The 14,872-nt window shown below is 41.1% G+C and overlaps 1 protein-coding gene across 50 annotated transcripts in view; it reads right to left on the bottom strand.

Annotated features, from left to right (window-relative positions):
* Positions 1-14,872, bottom strand: part of ANK2 (ankyrin 2) — a 301,049-nt gene that overhangs the window by 97,970 nt on the left and 188,207 nt on the right. For 48 of the 50 annotated variants that reach the window (XM_071744070.1, XM_071744078.1, XM_071744086.1 and 45 more), the window contains 5 exons: positions 8,023-8,121; positions 4,387-4,572; positions 3,912-3,935; positions 1,921-2,019; positions 708-806 (listed from right to left, as the gene is read on the bottom strand). In XM_071744070.1, the coding sequence (XP_071600171.1) occupies positions 708-806; positions 1,921-2,019; positions 3,912-3,935; positions 4,387-4,572; positions 8,023-8,121 (507 nt within the window). The remainder of the gene's footprint in view (positions 1-707; positions 807-1,920; positions 2,020-3,911; positions 3,936-4,386; positions 4,573-8,022; positions 8,122-14,872) is intronic. The other 2 variants (XM_071744065.1, XM_071744077.1) reach the window with 1 other exon arrangement.

The raw sequence follows: 14,872 nt of genomic DNA, 5'->3' as shown, positions 1-14,872 counted from the left end.
CACTGGGGCAGTTTTCACCACTCAGTCTGGGGCTGCACCCCACATTTAGGAGTCAGGGGACTGAAAGGCTTAACTGTTCCCAGTCCCTCCACTTCCCACTGCTGTGGAGCACAAATGTTCTTGTGACACATGAAGCTGGACCAACTAACAATCTTACTGCTTTAAAAAAGATCACTTTCATCAGCTTTTTCTTGAACAATGTAGGTAGAATAGCCAAGAGACTAAAGGAAATATCATTTCTACCTCCTACTATCACCAATACCTGCCATTCTTTGCTCTGCTACCAAACAGCCTACATAAAACAAATAACTATCTGAAAACTAAAGGTAGGAGCCTCATTTTTTTTTAAAGGTACAAAATATTTCTTTATAATTTTTTTCTGGAGTCATAATTTAAATTTAGGTAAGGTTGCAAAGAGTGCACTTGTGAGGAAGTAGTGTTTAACATTTCTGGAGCTGTGCTCCACTAAATTTATTTAATTAGGTTTTTAGAGTAATTTATAACAGCTGTATCTAATATCTCACTTAAAGAACAGAGAACAAGACACAATTACAGAAGCTGAATTCCTAGCTATGATCCTTGGTGTTCCCAGTGTCTGGCGTAAAAAAACCCAAAACAAAACAAAACCCAAAATCAAGCAAGCAGAAAAAATCCCAATCCATTCCCCAGAAGGGACAACATCATATTCAGGGAATAGAGAGACTCACCCTGGTTTTGGCATCGATCTGCCCTCCGCGATCCAACAAGAGCTTCACCATGTTTGTGTTTCCCCTTTTGGAAGCCACATGCAGTGGGGTGATTCCATTCTACACCATGAAAAGAACAAACAATGAGCAGGATGGATTGGGAAGGGTGTAATGGGGGTGAATTTGCATCACATAAAAAAATGAGACCATCACATTGTAGAGAACAAAAATGTACTTGACCATCAGAGCTAGGCACACACCATATAAGCTAGAGTTAGTAATTCCTTTCTGAGCAAGAATCTTTATTCATTGTTTTGGGGGGTTTTTTTCATAAAAGAAGCAGCACATCTGCCAAAGCAGCAAACATCACAGTCCCAGAGTCAGACAAAGAAACAAACAGAGATCTGAGTCCCAGTGAGTCCATAGTCACACAACACTGATGAACACACACAGAGTACACAAATACATGACTCCTGCAAAAGGAACCTGCTAGGTGTCATGCCAAGGAGTAGTCCTGTGGTCCTCACATTTTGGGTGAGGAAAGAGGTAATGTTAGCAGCTATTCTGGATTGGCAACAAGGGGAAGTCAGTCTGAAGAGCAGAGCCCTGAAGTAATTCAAAGTCTGTCTGGTAAAAGGAAAGGGAAAACTCGTGACCCGGTCGCTATGTTGAGGTTTTTATGACCAGAAGTTTTCATGGCACCAGATGCCATGCTTCAGGCTACGTGCTGTCCAGCAGCAAAGAGATCATATTCTGTAGCTCTGCAGAGGCTTACATTGAACAAGTAGTCATGATTAATTAGTACTTTTATCTCATGGCAATATACCCTACGTGACTTTTTAAAAATACATTCATATGCGAAAATATCAAATTATGGAAGTAGAGTAAATACTGAAAAAGCCAATAAATCCTACATCTATTTCTGGACTATGTCTAACTGACAGGAAAGCTGAAGTGAGTTGGCACATTATGAGAATATCAGCTTTCTGGAACAAGTCAAAGGAGCCTGCTGCCTTCAGCTGGGAATACTGGCTGCAACCCAACTCTCCCAAGGGCTCTGGTGCATCGCACGGAGGCAACTTTTAGGAATTCTGCAAAAAAAAGCCATCTTTGAACACAACAGAATCAGCGTTAAACTTTGCCCCTCAGTTACTCGTGACTAAGAACTGCACAGAGAAACCCTCCCACTTGTGCAACTCATTATAAATAAGAAGAGAAAGAAATTCCTCCATACCCTTGCTGTGAAATCGACCGCAGCTCCTCGGTTTAGCAGAAGTGTTGCCACATTGATATTTCCATAGTGTGCAGCTATGTGCAAAGGTGTAAAGCCACTCTACAAAGGGAAACAGCCCTTATTAGAGCAATCATTTCACACAAGATAATCAGCTACAACTTGATTTTTAAATCTGCTGGCAAAAAAATGCATTGTGTCAATTTTATCTGGTTTGCCTACAATATAGCCCAACCTTTCAGGAAGAGAGTGGGGGTTTCATAGGAGAGTTTATCAAACGTGCTTTGTTCTTTCATTCTCCAATTCAAGTTTTCTGAATCAGTGGCCAAAGAAGAGAAGCTTTCATGATAGAAAATATTAATAAATTAGCCATTCTTAAAAGAAATAAAGGAAGTTCCCTTATTACAATTTGGAAGCAACATGGGTCTTTTGGGCTGCATCTGTTTACTGGTTTTGGATAAAAGACAAAAAAAGCTGATGGACTCTTATTTTACTGCTCTTTTACTGAAATATCAAAAACTTTTTTTTTCTTTTTTTTTTTTTTTTTTTTTTTTTTTTTGGTGTTGTTGGAGGAAACAGTAGTTATTCAAAAATCAACCCAAGAGTTTGTTGTACATGAGAAACTACTTAGTACCACAGTATAAGAATCATCATTATCTCTATTTATATACAATTTGGATCTCAAAGGATCTGAAGAAACTTTGCCATCTATACACATCAGAAAAAAACCAATTTATTTATTGCCTCTTCAACACTAGAAGGTGAAACCTGCTTCAGCTATGAGATACAGAATTGCCTAACAACATAAAAAACATTAATTTTTCAAAAACTAGGACAGAGCAAGCTTTTAGTCTCATAAGTAATTCAAGTAGAAAGGACCTTGCTTTTGAGGTTTCCCTGAAGAGCTTTACACTGATTTATCAGATTTCACTGTTAGTTATAGAGAGAAATACTTTTGGCTTCCAGACTATACTGTATTTTCAGCTAGCTTTCATTTCTTTCAGTGTACATTTTAAATCACTTATTACATCAACTTTATTTCCAGAAGATCCAGCATTCAGCCCACTATTTTACCCTAATTCCTTTTACTTTCCCTTCAGCCCAAAGGTGATCCTGGTCGAAGTACAGTCAAACACTCCTTATATTCATTGTCTTCTTGCTGGGATAAATTACCAGGGAAATGTCTGCTAAGGATACTGGGCCCACAAATATGATACTGCATCAAGCTATAGACTGAATGTGGATCTCCTGAACCACCTTTGCACAGACTCATGTTTGCCTGGTGGCAAACACAAGGTTCTGAGAAGGAATGTGATGGTTGTGTGGTCTTCATACTGACCATGGTGAAGAACATGCCCATGGGCAGCTGCCAGAGAGAAGAGTCACAGTTGTAGCCAACCAGACCCATGATCTTTTTGTGAAAGTGCTTGGAGAGCTGGTGTTTCCAGAACCTGAGAAATGTAATGCTGTCTGCTGCAGGTTAATTCTGATTATGTGCTATCCCTGAAGGACTTTTCAAAACTTGATTGAAAAGATTGTGATAAGAGCAATGGTAAAAATAACCAGATGCTCTGAACAAGTTTTTACCTTGTAGGGTTTGATTTTATTTATTATTGTAAAAGACAGAAAATGAATTTTACCCTTATTCTGGCTGAGCCAGACACCCTGATTTAGTTATGTCAAGTGAGTGCAATTTCATAATTAATGAGATTGAGCTAGAAAAGCATCTTTATCCTCTTAGCTCTATAACTCGCTTCAGACTTCTTTGAACTGACATGAATTCTCAAAAGTTTACTTCAATAGTGGCACAAACAAAAAGAAATTCTAAGACAGAGGATGAATAAAAATAGGTTTGTGGAGTCACAAATTTCTAGGTATTAAAAAAGAGTCATATTATCACTTTTAGTGCTAAGTAATAAAGAAGGGTTGCCAAAGAGTAGAGAAAATAATTATAAATAACAGAAAGAGTAATTAAAAATTTTTGATCTCGGTACCTCAGTCGTCCTATTCACCATCATCTGATGCAGCATGGTTTGGGAAAAAGAGGAACAATATTAAAGACTGGCCACAAAATGAAGAACTATGTTGCTTTTTGAAATGAGTTATGCTGTTAATTATGGGAAAAGCCATTTGTGCATGCATTAACTTTAAATACAACGTATGATCCCATGGGCAATAAACCAGTATCCTATTAATAGGAAAGCAGTGATTCTGCTTCCATTCCAGTCTCTACTGGTTCGCAAGTAACGAGCAAAAGCTGGTTACGTAAAACATGGGAGGTGGAACTAAAAAGCAGGAAAACGAGTCCTGTGCAATTACTGCCAATATATCCCTGATGATACTGGTTGAGCAATTCGTCCTTCCCCATGGAAGAAATTCCCTTTAAGCATTAACAGAAGGAGGAGAAGTTTGTTGCCCATCGGGTCTGTGCCGTGCCTGCCCCGTTCCCTCCCAGCAGCGTGCTGTTACCTTGGACTGCACATCGGCGTTGTGGTCGTTCTGCAGCAGAAGTGCTGCTGACTTGGTGTCGTCTTTTCGAGCGGCGATGTGCAGAGCTGGTAATCTCACCTTCCCCTTGGTGTCATTTTCCAGGAGGATGGCCACCGCCTGGTTGTGTCCTTGTTGCAGTGCAACAGCCAGAGGAGTGAAGCCATCCTGGTAGAGAATAAACAAGATGTGCTCAGTGAGCTGGAGGTTGTACAGATACAGGGATTTGCACAGCGCTGTTCACAAACAGAAATTGATGAGCACGTTCGACTACCCAGAGAAGTTATGGAGTCTCCTCTGGGGACTTTCAAGACCCATTGGATGCGTTGCTGAGCGACCTGTCCTAGTTTTGGTCCTGCTCTGGCAAGGGGCTTGGACTCACTGATCTTCAGATGTGCCTGACATTCAGTGATTCTGTGACTACCAGCTGCACCACCACATCCAGTGAAATACAAGTAAAGTGTCCCAAGTTCTGCCTGCTCCTATACCTTTTCTTCTGATTATAAATCTGAATGTAGCTCCAGCCCTCCATGCTGGCCAAGCTGTAACCACACACTAGATTGGAAGGCAGCTGAACCACAAGGGACAGAGCAGATCTCAACTGTGTCTGTGACCTAAGGCATGGTGAAGAACAACAAAAGAAAAGGGAAAGGAGCAAAACAAAGGCTTCTATGTCTAGGTCAGAAGGAATAACTAGAGTTATAGTAGCCAGAAAGAGAGAAAACTGATTTAGATACATGGTATAGGAATTAGACAGAATTAATTTGAAATAGGAATACAGAAAGGTGACAAAATAATGGAGGACAAGTTAGGAAGGAATAAGAGCCCTAACTTATGAAAGAAACATTGGAAGAATTGCCAGAATTTTCCCCCTTAGTAATCTAATAACATTCACTCCCTTTTCTGTAGAACTGTGGGTAGGTGCATTGTAACAGCAATACTACTACGGTTTCTTTCTGTAACTGAGATTAAATTCTGTACAGTGAATTAAAAAAGGGTGAACAGCTGATGAAACAGCTGAACTGTAAAGATAATTCTGAGATTGGGGCTGTATTAGGTGTTGAAATGGCTTAATGCATTTGCCTTTCACCTCTGGGAACATGAGAACAAATCCTGGATTAGAGGCCCTGTGAAACTGAGCTCATCCTTACTCTCATTTTGTATCTATAGGTATATAAGCATTAGAGGAAATGAAATATATCCAAAGGCAGTGCAAGTTTCAAAGCTTCAAAGACAAGACCACCCATTGGATTTGCATCACTTTACCTTCCATCCTTCCCTAATAGGCCACAAGTCTTTCTGCATTCCCTCTCCTACTATTTCTAGAAAGGGTGGCTGATGAGAGCTTTTCCCTCTCTGCATCCCATCCCTACATGAGGACAGCCAATCTTGGATGCTGAACAGCAGGTCTTTCTCCATGAATTTGAGAGGCATCCTCAGGTCAGGTTTATTTCATGTACCATTTGTTCCTTCTGTCATGAGACTCCATCTGGGCATGTGTGAGAGTGGTCAGTGGCTTGGAGTCAGGCTCAGAGCAGGGGCATTTCATTTGTTGGTTTTTTTTTCCCTGCCTTCTTCTAAAAAAGTCAGACTGTCCTCTTGAGTTCCAGCAATGCCTGGATGTCTGCATTCAAGCAGAGGTCACACTAATTATAATCATATTGGCCTCACAGTTCCTGTAAACTAATGAATGGATTGCCAGTGCACCTGATCATCACAGACAGCAAAAGTTACTGGGAGAAAGGCTGCAAGCAGGTGACCACAGGCTGCAGCCAAGCTGGGAGAGAGCCCCAGTTCCACTTGGCTCCTTCACAGGAGTGTGTTTCTGCCACGTTGCCTGGCAATCACACAGGATTTCATACTTCAGAGAGCTGCCATGTAACATGATCACCATATATACTGTTCAAGAGAGGAGTATTTTAGGAGCTGGCATCAAATGGTACAGTATCCATTGAAAGAAGGGACAGTAAAGCAGCTGTTAACACTAGCAGTTTGGGTCAAAGGAAAGGAGGGTGAGCATAAAGGCATCATCATTTCAAATCCATCTGTCTGTGGAGCCATTGCAAAAAGGTTAAGTTTCTGTGCAGACAAGGAAAAAGTACTAAACAGCAGCAAAAGCTCTGACAGGAGAGGAACTTTCCTATTACTGCTTCCCACAACACATCCATATCCATAGAACAAACACGAAGCCAACATGATTTGCAGCACAGAGTCTGCTCACTCCCCCCCTTGGTTTGAAAAAAAAGAACGTTTGGCAATCAGAGAACAAGAGGAGAAAACAGGATGAGTGAAGTCTGCATGACCCAGGGGTTTTCCCCATTGTGCTCAAACCCCCTCATTTGCAGAAGAAAGTTCCTAAGATTCAGGTCCTCTTGAGATGGAGTCTCATCTCTCCACATTGTCTGCCCTGCTTGCCCTGAAGTTACTGCACGTTTACAGAACACCCAGGAAATGCAGAACTTAGCAATGACCACCACCCTTCTGAGTGTTCATACCCACTTGGGCCAGCAGCAGAAATAAAGCATCTGAGGAGAAAAGAGCACATTGCCTGCTGAGCTCACTGATGTGATCCTTGCCATTTGGTTTCCAATTTATGCTAATTGCAGACAATAATGAATATTCAGAGGTCCAGTTGCCATCCCTCCTCACTGAGGGGAACTGGAGTTTGGAGTAAGTGACCTCTTGAGGTACCTTTCTATCTGAGCAGTTCTATGAACCCAGTACCACAGATACCTGACTCTACTCATCACTTTTGTGCATTTACTTGCTTGTTTCTCACTCTTTCTCTCTATGGAGAAAATAATTCTGATCTAAAGGGAAGCTTATGAGTGACTAACTCTTGATCCTAATTGGTTTTATTCCATTTCATACTGTACAGAGACACCCTTCTTGACAGAGTCCTCATGGTCCTAATTCAGGCATTCACAGTCTGTCCCACATGCTTTTCAGCTGGATGAAGAAGAAGCAGAAGCAACCTTCCAAACTACTTGACCCAGAAAACTCCTTACATAGCCAAGAGTGGGAGTTATATGCTATACTATTCTATTCACCAATTTTTGTCCAGATCTGAAGGTGCAAATGAAAAAGCATCCTGAAGAGAGGTCTGTTGCTCAGGTGGTGGCACTCCAGGATGCTTCAGTTTTCATTGGCTTTGTTGGAGACATAAATCTGTTAAATTAAATGCTCCACTTCTCCACTTAGACTTGATCGATCAACTACTCCCTTCACACTCCCCTGACAATACCACCTTGGCCTCCTAGAATTTCTACCACCTCAGGGACCTCTCTCCAAGGCCTCATTCATTTTTCAGAAAATTCTCTGGGAAGCCAATAGGAGAAATGGGCACAAAATGAAGGTGAAAATCCTGCCCTCATGGAAGTCAGTGAAAATTTTGCTGTTAAATGAATCATGCTGGATTTCCTCCCTTTTCACCACAGAGCAGTTTACCTTTGTCTTCTGTGTGTATAAAAGGAAAAAAAAAAAGAATAAGATTCATAACTACAACTCTTTGCAACGAAAGTTCTCAAAAGATTCTCAGAAATCTTTGACTTTAGGTGATCTGAAAATAAAGGCAAAGGAAAACAAGAGTGTGTGTAAAAAAAGATCAGTGCACCTCACCTCAGTAGCTGTGCTTTGGTTGGCTCCATTCTCCAGGAGATATTTCACCACTTCAATGTGGTTCTCTTGAGCTGCCATATATAGAGGAGTAAAGCCATTCTAGGAAGAACACACAATATTGTAATGAGGAAACAGAATACACTGACAATAATGAACCCCAAATACATACATGGCTAAAAATACATTTGTGCTTCTCTAATTGAAGGGTTTTAAGTATGTAAGTAGAGCAACTTTGTATTTTTTAACTTAATATGGGAATATTTAATGGCATTTAAACCCACAGAACTCTAAATGCTTTCACACCACTTTTCTTTTGACACACATTTTAGGGAAGCAATGGTCACACCAATTATTAATGCAGCTATTCCTTGCTGATGATGTTCAGGGACTGTAAAGCTGGTAATAAAGTTTTATGAAAGCTGACAGGAAAGCAAGGCTTTCCTCCATTTATTGCATTAACTTAACCAAAGACATCATCCCCTGGAGACCATAATGTCCATACCTCATGACAAGCTGAGCAGCAATGACAAAGGCTTAACATAATACAAACAATTCTGTAATACATAAAACATTGCAAAACATCAAATATAAAGGATCTCAACCTTGCAAATTAACAACTGCATTTCTGACCATACAGTAAGTTCATCTGTTCTTTAATTATAAACATTCATTAAAATGTCCTAAAGTCCTTAAAATATTCTGCTCTGGATAATAATTTTTTTAAAAATTAAAATATAGCAAATTCATCAGAAACACAAGTCCTTTCTTCCCACGAAAATATTTTAATTCATTAGGTAGGAAATCCATATGAAAGAAAGGCATAGGAATGAGCTGTCTGCCTAATCAATAATTTTCTTATAAGCAGGTTTTAGGATTGTTAAAAAGGTCTTAGAAAAACTCTCTCCTACTCTGTAAGTTCCCATGTAACATAAGATGACACAATCCCCTATACTTCTGAAAACATTCTTCTGTCTCAGAATGGCACTTTTAGCTAGAACATAGACCACAAACCAGAACTCAAACATGCAATTATTTTTTTCATCTTGTGTGCTGAATGATAAGCTTGATTGATAAGATGTGCATTTAAAGTCAGAATTGATGCAAATACTGTGATAACAAAGAACCTTGTTTCAGAGAAGCCAACACTATTCTTTCCAGCAAACCTGCTGTGGAAACATTCCAGTGATTTCCTGAGGAAATGAAAGCTCTTTTTTTCAGTCACTAGATAACACTCTTGATTGCAGAACTGATGTCTTTACAACCCCTCTCTGCATTTACAAATGTAGAAGACTGCTCAGGCAACGAGTGTTGGTTATGTTGTGTGGGTCATATGATATGTCATATATATTGTAGCAAGCTTTTAAATACTGCTCTGCAAAATATCCTGGGTCTTCTGTCAGCAACCTTGGGACATTTAATAACAAAATGGCACCCAGGGCACAGTTAGCAGCAGTTCAGTGGTAAAACTGTGGTATTTATTTTGAGTGGCTTTACAGAGGGGTCTGTCTTTGGTCTGCCTGGGGTCTGTATCATCCAATATTCTCAGTGATGACTTGAAGGATGGAGCAGAGTGCTCTCACCAATTACAGACAGCATGAACAAGACAGACTGCAAGTCTACACCCCACAAGATCATAATTTGAAAGGCTTCTGTTACCCTGGAGAAAAGAGCTGGAAATGCTATTTGGTAAGAACAAACACAGGTTTCTCCATTATGGCAGGAAAAAAACTAACTATGCAGACAAGGAATGACAACGTAGGGGAGAATTTTGCAGATAAGAACATGAAGGTCACAGTGGTCTACCAGAGGGCCACTGGTCAATGAGCTGATTCTGCTATCATAAAGACAGCAGAACAAAAATATATCTCCCTGGGGAATCTTTTCCTTTGAGAAAAGACAAGTAATTGGTGGTGTCCTGTATGGAAAGGGGAAATAGAAGGAAAAGAAGGTAACAGTCTTTACAGAGGAGAGTAAAGGTCTGTTCTGCATGTTCAGGATGACTACAACACTTGGAAAAAGGCACAGTTCACCAAGGTTGCTGGAGAGAACATTCATGTTAGACCTCAAGAAAAGCCTTGTAAGAGTAAAAGGCATTTTGACAGGCAGCTTCCCTCCTCCCAACTCACTGCTAAAACTGGAAGCACCAAGCAGGCAAAGGAGTAAGTCAGGAGCTGTGCTGGGTTCCACGCTGCTCCTCAGCCAACTCTTTAACAGGGGGAAGAGACAAGAGATGCCCTCCCAGTGTGAACTGAAGGAATGCTGTTCAGCATGGCATTGGGAAGCTGAAGAAGAGCAGGGGGTTGCCAGGAGCTGGCAGTGGGAAGGATGAACAGATTGGGTTCTTTTCCACTGCACCTGGATGGATTCACACAGAGACAACTGCAGGTAACCCAGCTGGCTCATTGCCTTGCTTTGCCTTCCCACCCCAGAAAGAAACAAAATGGCAGCCTATTAGGTTTAACTAAGAGGAATTTTCCACTTGCCTCATCAGCACTTCAATATGAAAGTCTATCAGAGCAGGTTTTTACACAGTAATATCTGCAAAATCCTTCTAGCACTGAGTATTACGTGGCTGGACACACGGATCACACCAACTAATATAAACAAGGGGAATATGAGAATTTTCAAGCCAGAGTAAATCAATTTGCTTAAAAGCTTTGAAGAATCTTATTTTTTTAATCAACTCAAGTCCCTCGTTCTGGAACGGGATCACGACAATAAATCCTGGATTAAGAGATGGTAAACAAAACATGTATGACTTCATGACCACTTAGTACCAAGAACTACTAACTTTTTTTTCACCCAGAGCTCCAGAAGAGGACCTATTATATATCACAGATAAAACCTCATGTGCTATAATCATACCTGGTAATACAGCAATTGGGGAAAAAAGAAAGAAAAATGTTTGCACATAAACCCATAGCTTTTTTGTTTGTTTCTTCAAAGCTTTATTTATAGTTTAAAACTATGGTATGCATCCTCTTCAAATCTGGCTTATTTTGGAAACTGTAACAGCATGCCAAGGTCTATTTGCAAAACTGCCTGTACCAGACACACTGAATTTCTTCTCCTGGCAAGGTCTAGCCCAATTTTTTTGACAAGCAGGGTGAAGTCCATTTCTTAGTGAAGAAGCTGGTTTTAGAGCTCCTAATCACAGTGTTCTTGACCTCAACACTTCTGGTTCTTGACCAGAAAACTCCTATTTTGGGATTCCTGGTATCCCACCTCTGCCCAGTGGGATTCCTGTCAGCCCTGCTGGAGTTCTGCTTTCTCTTTTACCCACCAGATCCCCAGACTTCCATGTCTCCTTCCATCCTGCACAGCCTCTATCTTGTGTCCAGCTGGCTGGCTCCTATACAGCACGTTTCTGTCTCCCTCCTGCCATTAAATAGAAATGCCCAGGACAAAACCAAAGCCTTCCCCTTGTTTCCTATACTTTTGTTCCTCTAAAATCCCCTCTCCAGTTTTTGATCTTGTCATTTCAAAGAGTTACATGCCAATACTTGGTTTCTCTCTTCTGCTTCTGAGATACTTCAAAGCTCAAGATGCCAGGTCTCTGTAAACTGAAGAAAACATGTTTTCCTCAGACTTCTATTTCACTCCTACTGAACCAATGACATTCTGGTAAATGATTCTCCATAAACACATTGCAAAGGAGACTGACCTCTCCCCTCCTTGTTTCAGAAGGTTCTTGGGTTTATGGTCCCATACTGAATAAACACAGTCCAGAATTGAAGTAAAAATACTGACTGTGGCAAATAAATGTGACCTGGAAAAGGAGAAAACCCCTTCTTTTTGCTTTTTCTGGAAGCCTGGCTGTGTATTTATATTAAGTTTGTATGTTTAGATTTTGAGCATCATCTGAAAAATAGAAATTAATTTGGTAATGATGTATAACAGTCACTTTCAAACAATGATTTCATCAGAGGATTTGCAGTAAGGACAGAGTACTCAGATTTCATTATCCTTACAGATGTATACTGCAAGATGTTTACTGCTGTAATATAAAGTTAATATGAGAAATTAACACTAAACAAATAGAGTATATTATATACTCCATTCTTCCTTCCATTCAGTGATTCACTTGCTAATTTGAGAAAATGAGCAGCTCTCAATGATTCTTCAAGCTATTAATGCAAATTGGCAAGTCTATCTATGACTCAGAATTTGTATCATTAAATTTTGCCCAAGCCCTAATGAAGGACAGGGTTTGAAGAAGCAGAGGGATTATTAGAGCATTTAGGAAATCATACAAACAGCCATGGAGTTTGCTTGAGCTTTATTTTATGGCTTTCGAGGAACCTCACTCCTTGGATGCAGAACCTGAGTGAGAAGGAAACATCTTCCCAACTCTGCGGAGCAGCCAGAGTGTTTGAATGACTGACCTGCCTATAATGTCTATATAGAATCATAGAATCCTAGAATCCTAGGGGTTGGAAGGGACCTGGAAAGATCATCTAGTCCAACCCCCCCTGCCAGAGCAGGGCCCCCTAGAGTACATCCCCTAGGAACGTGTCCAGGCGGGTTTTGAATGTCTCCAGTGAAGGAGACTCCACAACCCCCCTGGGCAGCCTGTTCCAGGGCTCCGTCACCCTTACAGTAAAAAAATTCTTTCTGATATTCAACTTGAACCTCCTGTGCTCCAATTTACACCCATTACCCCTTGTCCTATCACTGGTCACCACTGAGAAAAGCCTAACTCCATCTCCCTGACACTCACCCCTTACATATTTGAAAACATTGATGAGGTCACCCCTCAGTCTCCTTTTCTCCAAACTAAAGAGACCCAGCTCCCTCAGCCTTTCCTCATAAGGGAGATGTTCCACTCCCTTAATCATCTCAGTAGCTCTGTGCTGGACTCTTTCAAGCACTTCCCTGTCCTTCTTGAACTGAGGGGCCCAGAACTGGACACAATACTCCAGGTGTGGCCTCACCAATGCAGAATAGAGGGGGAGGAGAACCTCTCTTGACCTCCTAACCACCCCCTTTCTAATGCACCCCAGGATGCCATTGGCCTTCTTGGCCACAAGGGCACATTGCTGGCTCATGGGCATCTTCTTGTCTACCAGGACCCCCAGGTCTCTTTCACCTACACTGCTCTCCAGCAGCTCAGCCCCCAACCTATACTGGGACATCGTGTTGTTCTTCCCCAAATGCAAAACTCTACACTTCCCCTTGTTGAATTTCATCATGTTTCTCCCTGCCCAACTCTCCAGCCTGTCTAAGTCTCTCTGAATGGCAGCACAGCCTTCTGGTGTGTCAGCCACTCCTCCCAGCTTAGTGTCATCAGCAAACTTGCTGAGGGTACATTCCATACCCTCATCCAAGTCGTTGATGAAGATATCCATATAACAACATTTATCCCTGTATTAATACAAAGGAAAAGAGAGAAAATAAGGATATATTACCTCTTCCCTCACTTTGCCTCCTTTAAGATGAAACATGAGGACTATCAACATATCCTGTGATTAAACAGCTCATGCAAACCCAGACAAATATATCTATTTTATTTTAAAAGCCTGCAGGAACTGTTTACAACTGTATTAGATCACTGAGATTACCAGGACAGACAACTGACATCTGATGCAATTCTTTACATACAACAAAGCTCTCTCCCATTTACTCTTAAGATGTAATTACCAGTCAGAAGGTCAAAAAAATCATCAGATTGCCCTATCCAGGCCTCTTGCCTCCTCTCCCTCACCATCTCAATGCATTGGTTCTTGGTTTGGTGCTTTGGCAAATTGCTCTTCCCAATCTTGTTTCATATCAAGGATAGGAAAAAACTTATTTTCTAAGGTTTACAAATGAAAAGTAAATATAGGTTTGGTTTTGTTTTGTTTTCCTGCAAACTTCACTACAATCCTACAACTGTACTTCTCAGCCAACATTCAGATAAGATTCTGTGCACAAAATCCTGCCCATAAAAAAGCTCAGTTTCCTTTGGGTCACTCAAGAGTTTCCTTTGTAGCACTCAGCAGTAAACATAACCTAAAAAAAAGCCTAAGTGAAATTTCTCTACCTTCCTCCCTGTGCCTGCTGCTCTTTCTCATCGTGTTAGCATTTAAGCCAGCTCCATATAAAGGAAGATACCAGCACAAAGAATGAGACAAAACTGAGACAAGGGGGGGGACAATCTTACATTACTCATGAAACAATTCCTGTGGATTATAAAATCTGATTCATGTCAGGTATTAACACATCAGTCAGGAGCTGGGAGCTCTGCCTTCACTTCCTGTTGTCCTTTATCTCAGCCCCCAATACTGCAGGGGAGAGGCAATAAGCACTGCAGCAGAGGCTGTTCCCTCTTGGACAGGGAAGGAAATTCAGATATATTGTGCAGGGAAGGAAACACAGGAGGGTCCCTCTGGACAGCAGGGAACACTTCTCCATTGTGAGGGTGACCAAGCAGTGACACAGGTTTCCCAGAGAGGCTGAGTAGCCCCCATCCATGGAGATGTTCAAAAGCTCTCTGGACATGGTCCTGGGCAGCCTGGTGTAGGTGACCCTGACTGAGCAGGGAGGGTGGGACAGATGACCTCCAGAGGGTGTATTCCACCCTCAGCCATTCTGTTACTCAGTGACAAACCCTTTAACAGCCCAAGCAATTAATTAATTTTCAATCAACCAAATACGAGAGTTACAAATAAATGCAACTTTGCAAGCTAAATTAAGAACACACTATCACTGGGAACTTTGTCATGCTTTATGCTCAGAGCATGATTTTCAGCCAGTCTAAAAATAAACACCACATAAGAGGATTTTATATTAGCAGGAGAGATTCTCTGCCTAAAAGGGTGAATTAAGGATAGATCGAGGTAGCTAGTTCAATTTTTAAAACTCTTTTTTC

Source organism: Heliangelus exortis, chromosome 4 (assembly GCF_036169615.1).
Source record: "Heliangelus exortis chromosome 4, bHelExo1.hap1, whole genome shotgun sequence".
Classification (NCBI taxonomy): domain Eukaryota; kingdom Metazoa; phylum Chordata; class Aves; order Apodiformes; family Trochilidae; genus Heliangelus; species Heliangelus exortis.
Note: the sequence above shows the minus strand (reverse complement) of the source record. Positions and strands in the feature narration are given on the sequence as shown.